This window comes from Vanellus vanellus (assembly GCF_965231255.1).
Source record: "Vanellus vanellus genome assembly, chromosome: 27".
Taxonomy (NCBI): Eukaryota; Metazoa; Chordata; class Aves; order Charadriiformes; family Charadriidae; genus Vanellus; species Vanellus vanellus.
Window position 1 is genome coordinate 3,293,857 of NC_138932.1, and position 13,032 is coordinate 3,306,888.

Sequence of the window (13,032 nt, forward strand, 5' to 3'; positions counted from 1 at the left end):
GCGCCCCCCCCCCCAAAAAAAACCATCAAAACCTCGCCCTGGCCATCCCAGCGCTCGCATCGCCTCTGCCTGGGGCCGAGGGTCCCCAGGCCCCTTGGGGACAAAGGGGCAGGAGCCGGGGGGCCATGGCTCTGCCTGCCCGTCCTGCCTGCCCCTCTGCCGGGTTTATCCCTGCCCGTGACTCAGCCCCTTGTTTAAAAAGTGTCTCCATTTGTCCCCGCTCCAGGCCGTTTCCTGCCCCAGCCCCGCGCGCCTGGCCGGCACCGGTGCTGCCAAGAGCCGGCGGGAAGCGAGCGGAGCAAAATGTCCCCAAAGGGCCCAGCCCGGCTGGAGCTGCGGCGAAGGTCACGGCCAGCGGGATGTGTGGGGCGCTGGGGACCTGCCGCGGGGATGGCTGTGGGTCCCTCAGCGAGCTCAGCCCGCCGTGGCCCGGCGGTGCCGATGCTTGGCTACAGTGCGGTGGCTGCCTGCAGCCCTGGCCCCGGCACAGGGGAAGCTCCGCGTTGTCCCGGCTTCGGTGGCAGCGCCTGGCGCCAGCGCGGCCTCCCTTATCTCGGCGGGAAGTCGGGAGCAGGAAGCGCAGCCCGGCGCGGGATAAGGGTCCCGTTTACATTAGCCGCTTTGTTGTGGAGCGGGCTCCCACCCTCGCCCAGCGCCCGCGGGGGGGCCCTGGCCGCAGGGAGGGCTGGGGGGCGGTGGGGACCCCTGGCTGGGGTGCCACGAGGGGCTCGGGTAGTCCTTGCGCCCCCTGCGCGGTCGCAGGCAGGGATGGGGGCTGCCAGGACAGTGCCCTGCCGCTGCACCCCACGGCTCCCCCTTGCCCAGGTCGGCTCCGGCAGCCGGACTCTGCCCTATGGCCATGCACCGGTGCGGTCTGCGGTGCCGAACGGGCTCCCGCCTGTGCCCGGCTGCCCATGGAGCCGTGCCAGCTCTGGGAACATGGTGCTGGGCATCGCTGCCCACCGGAGCCCACACGTCTGGCGCCTGCCCGGCTGTTGCCGCGTCCTGGCCCCGCAGCGGCTCGGCCCCAGCCGGGACGGGGCGAATCAATGAATTCCCCAAACGGGGAGGGCCGGGGGAGGGGAGAGTCTGTCCCGGCACAGGAAAAAGTCCTGGCGGCGGCGCGCAGCGGGCAGAGCGGTGCCGGCCGCCCCGAGAGCGCGGCCCCATGCGCAACCCCGGCTCCTCGCACCCACCTCCGCCACCCGCCGTGAGTGAGACACCCCCCCCCCATTTCCTGGGGACCCCTCACCCAGCCCCACACTGGGGGGGGGTGGGGGGCACAAGGGTGGGGTGGGGGGCGGGGGTGCATGGACCCCTGCTCTCGCCGTCTCAGCAGGGGCAGGTTCCCCGGCAGAGGGGGTTGGTTTTGGGGTCACATCTCCACGTGACCCTGGGGGCACCCGTCCCCCTGGGAGCAGCGCTGTGTCCTCGCACGTCTGTGGGGACAGGCAGCGTCGTGGGGGACTGGCAGCCGCGGGCAGAGGCAAAAGCGGGCAGGGTGGCCTTGCCGGGGCCCCGGTGGGGACGGGGAGAGCGGCTCTGCCAGAGCGGGAGGATGTACCATGTCCCAAATGGGGTCCCCCGCAGCCGTAGCACCCTCCTGGGCACGCAGAGGTGACTCCTGTCCCCGTCCCACAGGCCGTCCCCGCTGCCCCCCCATGTTCCGCTCACGCCGCGCCGGGCTGGTGAGACGGTTGTGGCGGCAGCGCTGCGCGGCGGCCGGCCCCGAGGACGGCCCTGGCGCCCTCAAACCGGCGGCGCACGCCCTCTTCAAGAAGCTGAAGGACGAGGAGCTGGAGCTGCTGGTGCAGGCGGTGGAGAGCCGGGGCGCCTGGGAGTCCGGCTGCGTCTGGGCGCCGCGGGGGGCCAAGCAGGCGCTGCCCCCCCAGGTCCTGCTCTGCCGTCTCTACCGCTGGCCCGACCTCCGCCAACCCCATGAGCTCAAGCGCCTCTGTTACTGCGCCGGGGGCCGGGGGGGCTGCGGGGACGCGGCCGTGCTCTGTTGCAACCCCCACCACTTCAGCCGCCTGGCTGCACCCGGTGAGTGCCGCCAGCTCCACCGGAGCCTCTCCTCACCTTCCCATCTCTGGTCCCCGCTCTGGGGGCTCTGGTGGGCTCCGGAGGGGTGGGATGCGTATCCCAGCCACTCACCCCCTTCCGTGCCCCCCCTCCCCCCAGAGACTCCGCCGCCCCCCTACTCGAAGGCATCCTGCGGTCCCTCCTGGCCGGATGAGCCCCAGCACCCCGGCACTCAGCTCCTGGAGTTCAGCTACAACGGCGGGGACCGGCGCGGTAAGAGGGTCCCCCGGGGAAGGGGGGGTGGCCGGCAGGGCTGGTGCCGCAGTCCCGCTCCCCCAGGCAAATGCCCCCCCCCTACTGCTGGTCCGGGTGCAGCGGTGCGGGACACAGCACCCAAAAATCGGGGAGCGGAGCCGGCAGCCACCGCCAGCGGGAGGAAAGGGGTTCCTGCCGGGGGACCAGCCCGGGTCTGCCCCCACCCCCCCCCGACCCCCTCCCAACTGCGGCTCCTGTTATTTTTGGCGGCGCCGGGCTCCCCGCCGGAGGAAGCGATGCCCACGGGGACACACACAATGTGCCTTGACGCACACAGCCGCGGCTCCGGCCTGGCTGCTGGCCACCGGGCCACTGCCCGCTGGGGCTCCACCTTCCCCTCGCCCGGGGACCCCCCTTTGCCGCAGTCCCCAGAGACGGTGGCCGGGGACGGCACGGCACTACGTGCCGGCATGCAGCGGCTCCGGTGACTCACACCCCATGCCAGAGCCCATGCGGGGACATCCACGGGGTGCCGCGTCTGTCCGTCTGTCCGCTCCGCCAGCCCCTGCATAAACTGGGGGGGCACGAACCCCCCTGTGCCCACCCCCTCCCCGTCACCTCTCCCCGCAGCCCCTCCGGCTCTGCCCACCGCTGACGGCTCTGCTCTCCCCCACCAGACACCAGCATCTCGTGGAGCACCGTTAAGGATGGCTACTGGTGCAAACTGGCTTACTGGGAGCACCGGACGCGCGTGGGCCGCCTCTACGCCGTGCACGAAGCGTCGGTGAACGTCTTCTGCGAGCTGCCGCGGGGCAGCGGGTTCTGCTTGGGCCAGCTACCGGCTGCCCACCGTAGCCGCGCCGTCCGGCGGGCGCGCGGCAAGATCGGCCGGGGGCTGCTGCTGAGCCGGGAGCCGGGCGGCGTGTGGGCGTACAACCGTAGCGAACACCCCATCTTCGTCAGCTCGCCCACCCTGGGCCCCCCCGGCGCCCGCGGGCTCACCGTCCTCAAGGTGCTGCCCGGCTACTCGGCGAAGGTGTTCGACTACGAGCGGGCGGGGGGCGAGGGGGGCTGGCGGCTCCCCGGGGAGGGTCCCTGCGACCCCCATAGCGTCCGTATCAGCTTTGCCAAGGGTTGGGGGCCCTGCTACTCCCGGCAGTTCATCACCTCCTGCCCGTGTTGGCTGGAGGTCCTGCTGAACCGGCCCTACTGAGGGGCCGGGGCTGGTTGGGGTTGGGGGGGGGGGGTGCCATGGACACCCCCCCCCCCCCCCCCCGAGGCAGGTACAAGGTGGAGGGGGGACCCTTCTGCTGTCCCACAGCCTTCCAGGGCTGCGCTGCAGCGGGGTCGTCCTGGCGCAGGGGACCCTCGCCGGGACCCTCTGCCCAAACCCCATGGGGGTCCGGTGCCCCCCATGCCTGGCTCACCACCCTGCTTCCCCCCCACACACACACACCCCCCGGCTGACACAGGGCACTATTTAATCTCTTTCTCTCTCTCTTTTTTTTTTTTTTTTATTTTAATGGTTAAATTTATTTTAATTTATGTTATTTTTGTAAAAAAAAAGAAAAGCACGATGCAGGACCCCCCCACTGCACCATAGGTGGCCGGGGGAGGGCAGCCAGGGCAGGGTGCGCAGGAGCCGGGCACGTCTGGGGGACACCGGGGGCCATAGGGCGCTCCTGGGGAGGTGGGGCAGATCCCCAGCATGGGGGGTTGGGGGGGTGGGGTGGGTCTGGGGGTCACGGCAGGCATGGGGGGAGTTGGAGTGAGCTGGCAGAGTGGGAGGTGTGGGGCAGGTGAGCACAGCTGGATGGGTATGGGGCAGGTTTTGGGGCAGGTGAGCACAGCTGGATGAGTGTGGGGCAGGTGAGCACAGCTGGATGGGTGTGGGGCAGGTTTTGGGGGCAGGTGAGCACAGCTGGATGAGTGTGGGGCAGTGTTTGGGACAGGTGAGCACAGCTGGATGGGTGTGGGGCAGGTTTTGGGGCAGGTGAGCACAGCTGGATGGGTGTGGGGCAGTTTTGGGGGCAGGTGAGCACAGCTGGATGGGTGTGGGGCAGGTTTTGGGGCAGGTGAGCACAGCTGGATGGGTATGGGGCAGGTTTTGGGGCAGGTGAGCACAGCTGGATGAGTGTGGGGCAGTTTTGGGGGCAGGTGAGCACAGCTGGATGAGTGTGGGGCAGTTTTTGGGGCAGGTGAGCACAGCTGGATGGGTGTGGGGCAGGTTTGGGGGGGCAGGTGAGCACAGCTGGATGGGTGTGGGGCAGGTTTTGGGGCAGGTGAGCACAGCTGGATGAGTGTGGGGCAGGTTCTGAGGGAGGTGAGCACAGCTGGATGGGTGTGGGGCAGTTTGGGGGGCAGGTGAGCACAGCTGGATGGGTGTGGGGCAGGTTTTGGGGCAGGTGAGCACAGCTGGATGGGTGTGGGGCAGTTTTTGGGGCAGATGAGCACAGCTGGATGAGTGTGGGGCAGGTTTGGGGCAGGTGAGCACAGCTGGATGAGTGTGGGGCAGGTTTTGGGGCAGGTGAGCACAGCTGGATGAGTGTGGGGCAGCTTTTAGGGCAGGTGAGCACAGCTGGATGGGTGTGGGGCAGGTTCTGGGGCAGGTGAGCACTCCTGGCTGGGTGTGGGGCAGGTTTTGGGGCAGGTGAGCACAGCTGGATGAGTGTGGGGCAGGTTTTAGGGCAGGTGAGCACAGCTGGATGGGTGTGGGGCAGGTTTGGGGGCAGGTGAGCACAGCTGGATGGTGTGGGGCAGGTTTGGGGGCAGGTGAGCACAGCTGGATGAGTGTGGGGCAGGTGAGCACAGCTGGATGGGTATGGGGCAGTTTTTGGGGCAGGTGAGCACAGCTGGATGAGTGTGGGGCAGGTGAGCACAGCTGGATGGGTATGGGGCAGTTTTTGGGGCAGGTGAGCACAGCTGGATGGCTGTGGGGCAGGTTTGGGGCAGGTGAGCACAGCTGGATGGCTGTGGGGCAGCTTAGAAGGGCTGAACAAGTGTGGGGCAGCTGAGAACAGCTGGACAAGCGCAGGGCAGGTTCTGGGGCAGGTGAGCACAGCTGGAGAAGCGTGGGGCAGGCTCTGGGGCAGGTGGGCACCCCACGGCAGGCGCTGATCCGGGTCACCACCGCCGGGACAGAGGTGCCGAGCGGGAGCTGAGCTCGGGGCCGCTCCGTGCCGGGGGCCGGGGCCGGGGCAGGGTCTCCCGTGGCAGCTCCCCGGACCGGGGGATCCCGGGGCCCCTCCAGCCCCGGGGGGGGGGGGCACGGGGACCCCCTCCCACCCTCCCCGGGGCGAGCACAGCCTTGGGGTGCCCGGGCTGCATCTGATATTTGTAACCCAAATAAACGGTGCCGCCGGCACCAAAGCGACCCCCCGGGTCCCCCACGCGTGTCGGTTACCGCGCGGGGACGGGGCGCTGGTGGCCCGCGGGGCTCGGCTCCGGGGACCGGCAGTGCCCTCTGCAGGCGGCCGCCGCCGGGCCGCGATGACCGCCCGGTCCTTCCTGCCACGCCGCCGGCCCGGCTGAGACGGGCCTGGGCTCCGCGGCCCCCGCCCGCCCCGCCCGGCCCCGGTCCCGCTCCCGGTCCCGCCGCGTCCCCGCGGGCAGGAGGTGAGTGGGGACCGCGCCGTCGGGGCCGCCCCCGGGGGAGCGGGCGGGCGGGAGGCACCGGGAACGCCGCCGCGGGTACCGAGGGCTCCGGTACCGACAGAGCGCGGCGGCCCGAGACGGAGGGGGGCGGGGGGGGGCGGATCCGCGGGGAGCGGCGGGGCCGTGGGAGCCGGTTTCGGGCCGGTGGGCGGCGGGGCCGGGAGCGGGTGTCAGCGGCGCGGAGGGGATTTTCTGCGGATTTCCCCCCCCCCCCCCCCCAACCCCCCTTCCCCCGCGCCTGCCGCCGCCACCGCCCCCGCGGGAGCCCCGAGCCCGGCGGGTCGGGTCGGACCGGGGATGTGCGGGGGCGGCCGGTGCGGCGGCGGAGGTGGGGGCGGGGGGTTGGGGGGTGGGGGGTGGGGGATGGAGGTGACCGTCCAGCCGGTGGGCGGAGGGAGGTGATGGAGGTGCGGGCGGGGCGAGGGGGGTGCGAGGCAGGTGGACGGACAGACGGACAGAGAGAGATGAGAGAAGCGGTGTCCGCTGCGCGGGGAGGGAGCGGGGCCGGGCGAGACGCGGGGCGGCGGCAGGTGCCCGGTACCGGGGCCCGGCGGGTGGGGGGGGACACCACGATGATACGGGACCCGGCGCTGGAGCGGTGCCCCCCCCCCCCCCCCCCCCCCCCCCGCCGCTCCCGGCTGACATAACGTCTGCGCGGGGCGGTGTTTGCCTTGGCAGCCCGCGGCGGCGGCGGCGGCGGCGGCGGCGGCGGCGGCGGCGGCTCCTCACACTTTCCGCCAGCGCCGGGCAGCGGCCGGGCTCTGAGTCAGGAGAGGGGGGGGGGGGGGGGGGGGAAGAAAACGGGGAGGGGGGGGAACGGACACACGAATCGGGTGAGACGAGGTGAAGCCGGGGCCGGGCCGCGCCGCCGCTGCCTCCCGGGAACCGGCGGCGGCCAAACAGGTTGCGCGGGGTCCCCGCCCCGCCACCTGCGGGAGGAGGAAGGAGGGGGGGGCCGCTCCCGGGGAGGGGACACACACACACACACACCGCCGCCCCGCCCTGCCCCAGCGCCGCCGGGAACGGGAAGGGGGGGGGCTGCCCCGCCGCGCCGCGCCCCTCCGCACCCCCGGTTCCCCCTTCTCCATCCTCCCCGTACCCGGTTCCCCGTGCCCGGTTCTGCTTAACCCCCCCCCCGCCCGGTGGGCAGGGCTGCATTCCCCGCCCCCGCCGTGTCCGGGTCACCGTGCCCGGTTCTCCATCCCCTCTCCGGGTCTGGTTCTGCAGTCACACCGCGCCCCCCCCCCCCCTCCCCCCCGGTGTCCGGTACTCCATTCCCCCCCTCCCCCGGTGCCGGCTCTCCGTGCCTGGATCACGGTGTCCGGTTCTCCATCACTCCCCCCACCGGTGCCCGACTCTCCATGCCCGGTTTTCCATCACCCCCCCCCCCCGGTACCCGACTCTCCGTGCCCGGTTCACGGTGCCCGGTTCTCCATCCCCTCCATCCCCCCCTGCCCAGATCTCCGTGCCCGGTACTCCACCCCCCCCAACGCCGTGCCCGGTTCTCGGTGCCCCGTTCTCCATCCTCCCCACCCCCCCCGTGCCTGGCTCTCCCGTGCCCGGTTCCCCCGCCCCCCCCGGTGCCCGCGGGGCGGAGCGGAGCGGGGCGGTCCGGCCTCGGCGGCCGCAGCGGGCGGGGCGCGTTCGGCGCCTGGCACCGGGCGAGGCACCGGCGGGGCCGTACCGGGGCCGTACCGGCACACCCCCCCACACCCCCTTTACCCCCCCCCTTCCCGGGGATCGTTCCCATCGCGGCCCCGTTAATCGCCGCCGTCCCGCGCCTCTGACTCAGCTCTTTAACCCCCCCCCTCCATCCACCGCACCCCCGGTCCCGGGGGGGCCCCCGCATGGCCCCCGCCCTCCCGGGGGCCCGCCCTCCCGGGGGGGGGTGTGGGGGTGTGGGCGGGGTGTGGCGGGGCTGATGGGCGTCTCCGGCCACCAATAGGAGGCCGGAGCGCCGGCGCGCTGCCCAATGAGCGCGGGGGGGGGGCGGGCGCTTCCTGGAGCCCCGGCGGCGGCGGCGGCGGCGGCGGCGGCGGCGGCGGGGGGGGGGTGGGGGGTGGGGGGGGGCGGTGGCGGCAGGTGAAGGCGGAGGCGGGGCCGCGGTCCCGGGACCGGCCCGTAGGAGGTCGGGCGGGGCGAGCAGGTGAGCGGCGGCGGGTAAGAACGGACGGAGCCACCGACGGGGAGGTACCGACCGACCGGGAGCGGTACCGGGACGGCGAAAGCATTTGACACCCGGTTTACGGTGAGTCGCGTGGATCCGGGATGCTACCGGCGGGTACGATCGGGGAGCGGAGCACCGCCCGCTCCCGGCGCACGGGAACCGGGACCCGACCGTACCCGCCGGAGCCGGTGGACACGTCGCCCGTGGGGGGTGTGTGTGTGGGGGGGGGAAAATCACGCGTGGGGTGTTCCCGGTCCGCGGGGCTGCGGGAAAGCGGTGACACCGGCAGGTCCCCACCGCTTCCCGAGGTGGCTGCCAAGCCCCGGGGGGCGGGGGGGGTTGGGGGGGGTCCAGTTTGCGGTGCCACCCTCCGGGTGACAAAGTGGCTGCCGCCATCCCACCGGCCCCCTTCCCGGCACGGTGAGCATTCACGGGTGTTGGCGGGCTCTGCACCGTGGCGGCGAGGAGGTACCACCGGTACCGGTAGAAGCGGGAGAGCGAATGTCCCCGTGTCCCGGCACGCGCTGCGCCATACCGGTGACCTGCCAGGCCTGGCACCTGGTGGGGTACATCGCCGGTGGCAAGGCTCGGCGGAGGGGTGCCCACTGGGCCCGGCGGTTCGGTAGCACCCGCCAAACACGGGTGGACTCTGCCCCACGCGCGCACCCAGCCCTGCCGTACCTGTCCCCCCCCCCCCCCCCGGCTGGCTGCCCCCAGCCGGCTGTTTGCCCGGGGCGGGGTACGGTATTTACCCTCCCGCCGCGGCCCGCGCCGGAGGAGAGCTGCTGTCTCGGGCCGCGGCCGCGCTTGACCCTGGCGGCTGCTTTCGCCGGGCGAAGGGACGCGGGGCCGGGTTTGGCGTGGGGTGAGTTTTGGCGTGCCTCAGTTTCCCCCACCTGCAGCCGGGCTGGGGGCTCCCCGGGAGCAGACTGGGGTGTCGTTGTCTTACCCCCCCCCCCCCCCTGCCCCCGGCACTGGCAGAGGCACACGGGAGCTGCCGGTGACTCGAGGCCGCGGTGGTGATGCCAGTGCCGGGCGCGGAGGGAGGAGCTGGGCTCGGGAACTTGAAGTGGGTGCCCGGAGAAGGGGAAGCTGTGGGGCAGGGGAGGGTGTGGGGCAGCGGGGCCGGGCTGGGGGCTGACTGGGGCTGGGGGTGCCCTCTCTGGGGAGGCGGGTGAAGCCCCCGGGCATGGGGATGTGACAGGCGGGTGGGGGGGGATGTCGGTGTTGGGTTTTGGGGACCCTTTGAGACCACCCACCCCGGCACGGGCTGGCTGTGTCCACCCCCCTGCCCCCCCCCTCGCTGGCAGCGCCACGGTGCTGAGCCCGAGGCCGTGGCAGCGCCGCTCTGCCAGCTGGTGCCGTGCACCCTCGATGCACACGTGGCACGAGCGCGACGGGCCTGAGCGCGACGGGGGCGGGCAGCGGGGGCAGCGGGGGTGGCAGGGGCCAGCGCGGCCCCCGCACCCCGGCCCTCGAGGGGTGGCCGCTGCCCCGCGCGCGGAGTAGGAACTTCTCCTTCGGGGCGGGTGGCGGATGATGAAACCACGGAGAAATCTCTCCTGGCAGCGCGCGGGCTGCTGGCGGGAGCCCCCGGGAGCCCGCGCTCCCCCTGCGCCGCCGCCGCCGCCTTTCCATGGTAACCCCACCGCGGGAGCCAGCGGGGGAGGCCGCCCCGTCTGGGGGGGGTTGGCGCCCGCCTGGCTCCCCGCGGCAGCACTGGCGTCCCCGACATGCCCCAGGAGTTGCATGTCCACACCCCAGCGAGCCCCGGGGCGGCCGGAGGACCTGGCGAGGGGCTGGGCTGAGACCCGTCAAACTCGCTTCATGCCAGGGAGGTGACGCTTGGGTGGCCGTGCAGGCAGCGGGGGAGGCGGCCGTGGCCGATGCCGGTGCCATGGCTGGTGACCTTCAGCACGCCCGGTGCCTGGCCACGCTCTGTTCCCGGGGACGGGTGGCTGGTTGGCGTGCACGCCGGTGTGGCGGGAGCTGCAGGGTCCCGGTGTCCCGTGCCCCCGGGGCCGGTGGCGTGACTCGGCGGGGCCGTGGGCGGGCGGGGGGACCGAGCCGTGGCGAGGGAAAATGAAAGCAGGTGATGCGGAAGGAGAAGTAGGTCAGGCGAGCGCTGGCCTCTCCCGGCAGCCTCGGCTGCGCTGCGTGCTCCGCTCTGCCCCGGCTGTCCCCGCCGTGTCCCCGGGCCCCATGGGCAGCGGCTGGAGGGGGCGGTGAGTATGGCGTCCTGCCGCTGGGCGCTGGGTCCTGGGCAGGGTGGGTGCCCGACGCTGCCTGCCCTGGTTGCCGGCGGGCTGGGGAGCGCAGCCGGGCTGGCTGGCACGCGGCGGGCACGGCAGCGCCCCGGCGATTCTGCTTCGGTTCCCCTCCCGCGGGTATTCCTTGGGGACACGGGGCTGGGGGCTGCGGTGAGGATGGGCAGGAGGATGCTCCGCTTTTGGTCCGCAGCGGGGCCGAGGAGGGGAGGGCGAGGGGATTCCCGTCCCGCCGGGGCTGTGCCCAAGAGCCGGCACGGTGGGGACATCCCGCTGGGGCCCCGCGTGCCACGGTGGGGCTTCACGGCCGGCTGCCCCCCGAACCACTGTGCCGCGGGGCCGGGGGCCGTCGCCCTCCCCGCGGTGCAGGGCTGGCCGGGGTCTCGCTCGCGGCGCTGCGTGGGTCGGGGAGGCCGCGGCGGGCACGGCCCCGCTGGCAGCGCTACGTGGGCTCGGGGGGGATTAGAGCCGCCTGCCCCCTCCTTCCCTCCCCCGGGATCAGCCGTGGGCAGCGGGGAGCTGGCAGCAGGCAGCTGCCGTGGGGGCGGAAGCCGGGCTATTTCGGGGGGTGTGGAGGGGGGGCCGTGGGCTGGCACTGTCCTTGCCGGGTGACCGCCCCGGTGCCGGGATGGAGCACTGGGGTCCATCCTGCGCCAGCTCCGGCTGATGGAGCTCAGTCCGGCTCGGGGTGCCGTGAGGACAGGGACCCCACGGCGGGGAGGAGATGCCACCAGCCTGGGGGGCCCCCCGGGGCCGTGCAGCACGGCGGGACCGGGGGGTCTGGTTGCCTTCCAAGGGGCTCCCGTGACTGTGGGCTGCAGGGCGAGCAGCACCGGAGCCGGCTCACCCCGGGGCCGACGAGCGGGACCAGCCGTGGGAAGCCAGCCCGGCCCAGGCCCAGGGCTGGCAGAGCCTCGTCCTGCTGCCACCGGCACCCCCGTGCCTGTGCCCCGGCTGTTGGGGTGCCCGCAGGCAGCCGACTCGTGTTCCATCCCAGTGGGGTCCTGGCCAGGCTGGGCCGTGCAAGCCGGGGTGTAGCGGGATGCCCGGCTCCGCCGTGCCCCCTCGGCACTGGCAGAGGTGCCCCCGGGCACCGGCCGGGCTTGGAGCCCCTCCGCAGCCTCGACCGCAGCCCTGTCTGTCTGTCCGTCCCCCCCCCCCCCCGGCTGCCGGGGAACCCATGGGTGGGTTTCACCCCGCGCCGGGGTGATCAAACATGGGGTTTGCTGTTGATCATTTCCTTCCTGGTCGTCCCTTCCTCAAGTGCAATTTTGGCAACCCCTTCCTTCCTTCCTTCCTTCCTTCCTTCCTTCTTTCCTTCCTTCCTTCCTGCCTTCCTTCCCTCTGTCCACTCTGGGCCGCACGTGGCCGCGCTCCCTGGGCCGCCCTGGCAGGGAGCAGCCGGTGACAGCCCCTGTCCGGCCTCGCGTGGCCTCTTCCCGGCGCTGGGGATGGCGATGGTTATGGTGGGGAGCCCGGGGGTGACCGACAGAGGCCACACACCCTTGGCCACATCTGTCCTGGCCACCCACGGGCAAGCAGGTGGCTGTGGGACACCCAGTCCTGGCAGGTTGGGGTCCCCCGTGTCGGGATGTGGCACGGGAGATGGGGCCACCCATGGCTGGCGTGCCCGTCCTGCCGCCAGGAGAGGGGCTGGTGCCGTGCGGGAGCCAGGATGCTACCGGAGCCCATCGCCGGCTGCGTGTGCGGGATGGGGCCGTGCCCCATCACTGGTGACACTGGTCAGGGTGCCGCCAGCCGAGGCCATTACGGAGCGCGGAGGAGGATGGCTGAAACTCAGCTCATCCTCCCCAATGGCTTGATCCATCCCACCCCGGGGTGGGCACCCTCCGGCTGGGGGGGGGACAACACACCAGTGGCAGTTGGCGGCTGGCGCGTGGGCGGTTGCGACACCCCCCCCCACCCCCTCTAGGGGTGTTGGGGGGATGGACGGACGACGATGTGGTGACTCACTCCGGTGGGGCCTGGCCACCAGCGGGAACCCTGAGTCAGGGCTGCGTGCCCATGCCGTGCCCCTCCCTGCCCGCCTCTCCCACCTTATCTCCCGCCCTTAGCACCTGGCACACCTGGGCCAGGGGGGGCTGGCGCCATTCCCCTCCTTTATGGGGAGCAAAGGGCAGGCAGAGGGTTGGCAAGCAGCTACCGCGTCCCCTCCCTCCCTCCCGGAGACGCTGGCCTGGGGCCGTGCCCCCGCGCTGGCCCGCAGCATCATGGCGGCACTTATGCGGGCATCGTGCTGACCCGCTGGCGGCATTGCGTTCCCCGGCGATGATGAGGGAGGTGGGATGCCACCTTGGCCTTCAGGAGCGAGTCGCCGACGTAGCCGCTTGCCCCTCTGCCCGCCCGCCCGTCCCTGTGGTCGGGTTCTTGCACAAGCCGGCTCTTTCCGCGAACGTTGCTGGGGGCCCCCCCCCCCCCCGCCTTGCCCGGCTGCGCGGCCGCGTTGGCGCAGGGCTCTTCCCCTTTCTGCCAGGCCTTGTGCTGCTGGCAACGCCGGCACGGTGGCATGGCTGCTCGGAGCCCGGCCGGGGACGTGCCGGGGCGCTATGGCGAGGCTGCCCCCCGTACGGGGGGCAGCCTCGCCGTAGCGCCCCGGCACGTCCCCGGCCGGGCTGGTGTGGGTGGCCGGGGCGGGTACTGGGTGCC

The 13,032-nt window shown here is 72.8% G+C and overlaps 1 protein-coding gene across 1 annotated transcript; it reads left to right on the forward strand.

The window, feature by feature from the left end:
* The first annotated feature begins 1,151 nt into the window (after nt 1-1,151).
* On the forward strand, nt 1,152-3,504 carry LOC309682041 (mothers against decapentaplegic homolog 6-like). Its single transcript, XM_082496055.1, has 4 exons — nt 1,152-1,210; nt 1,642-2,043; nt 2,182-2,295; nt 2,955-3,504. Exons 2-4 carry the CDS (start codon nt 1,662-1,664, stop codon nt 3,488-3,490), a joined length of 1,032 nt encoding a protein of 343 aa, XP_082352181.1. The 5' UTR covers nt 1,152-1,210; nt 1,642-1,661; the 3' UTR covers nt 3,491-3,504.
* The last annotated feature ends 9,528 nt before the right edge of the window (nt 3,505-13,032 follow it).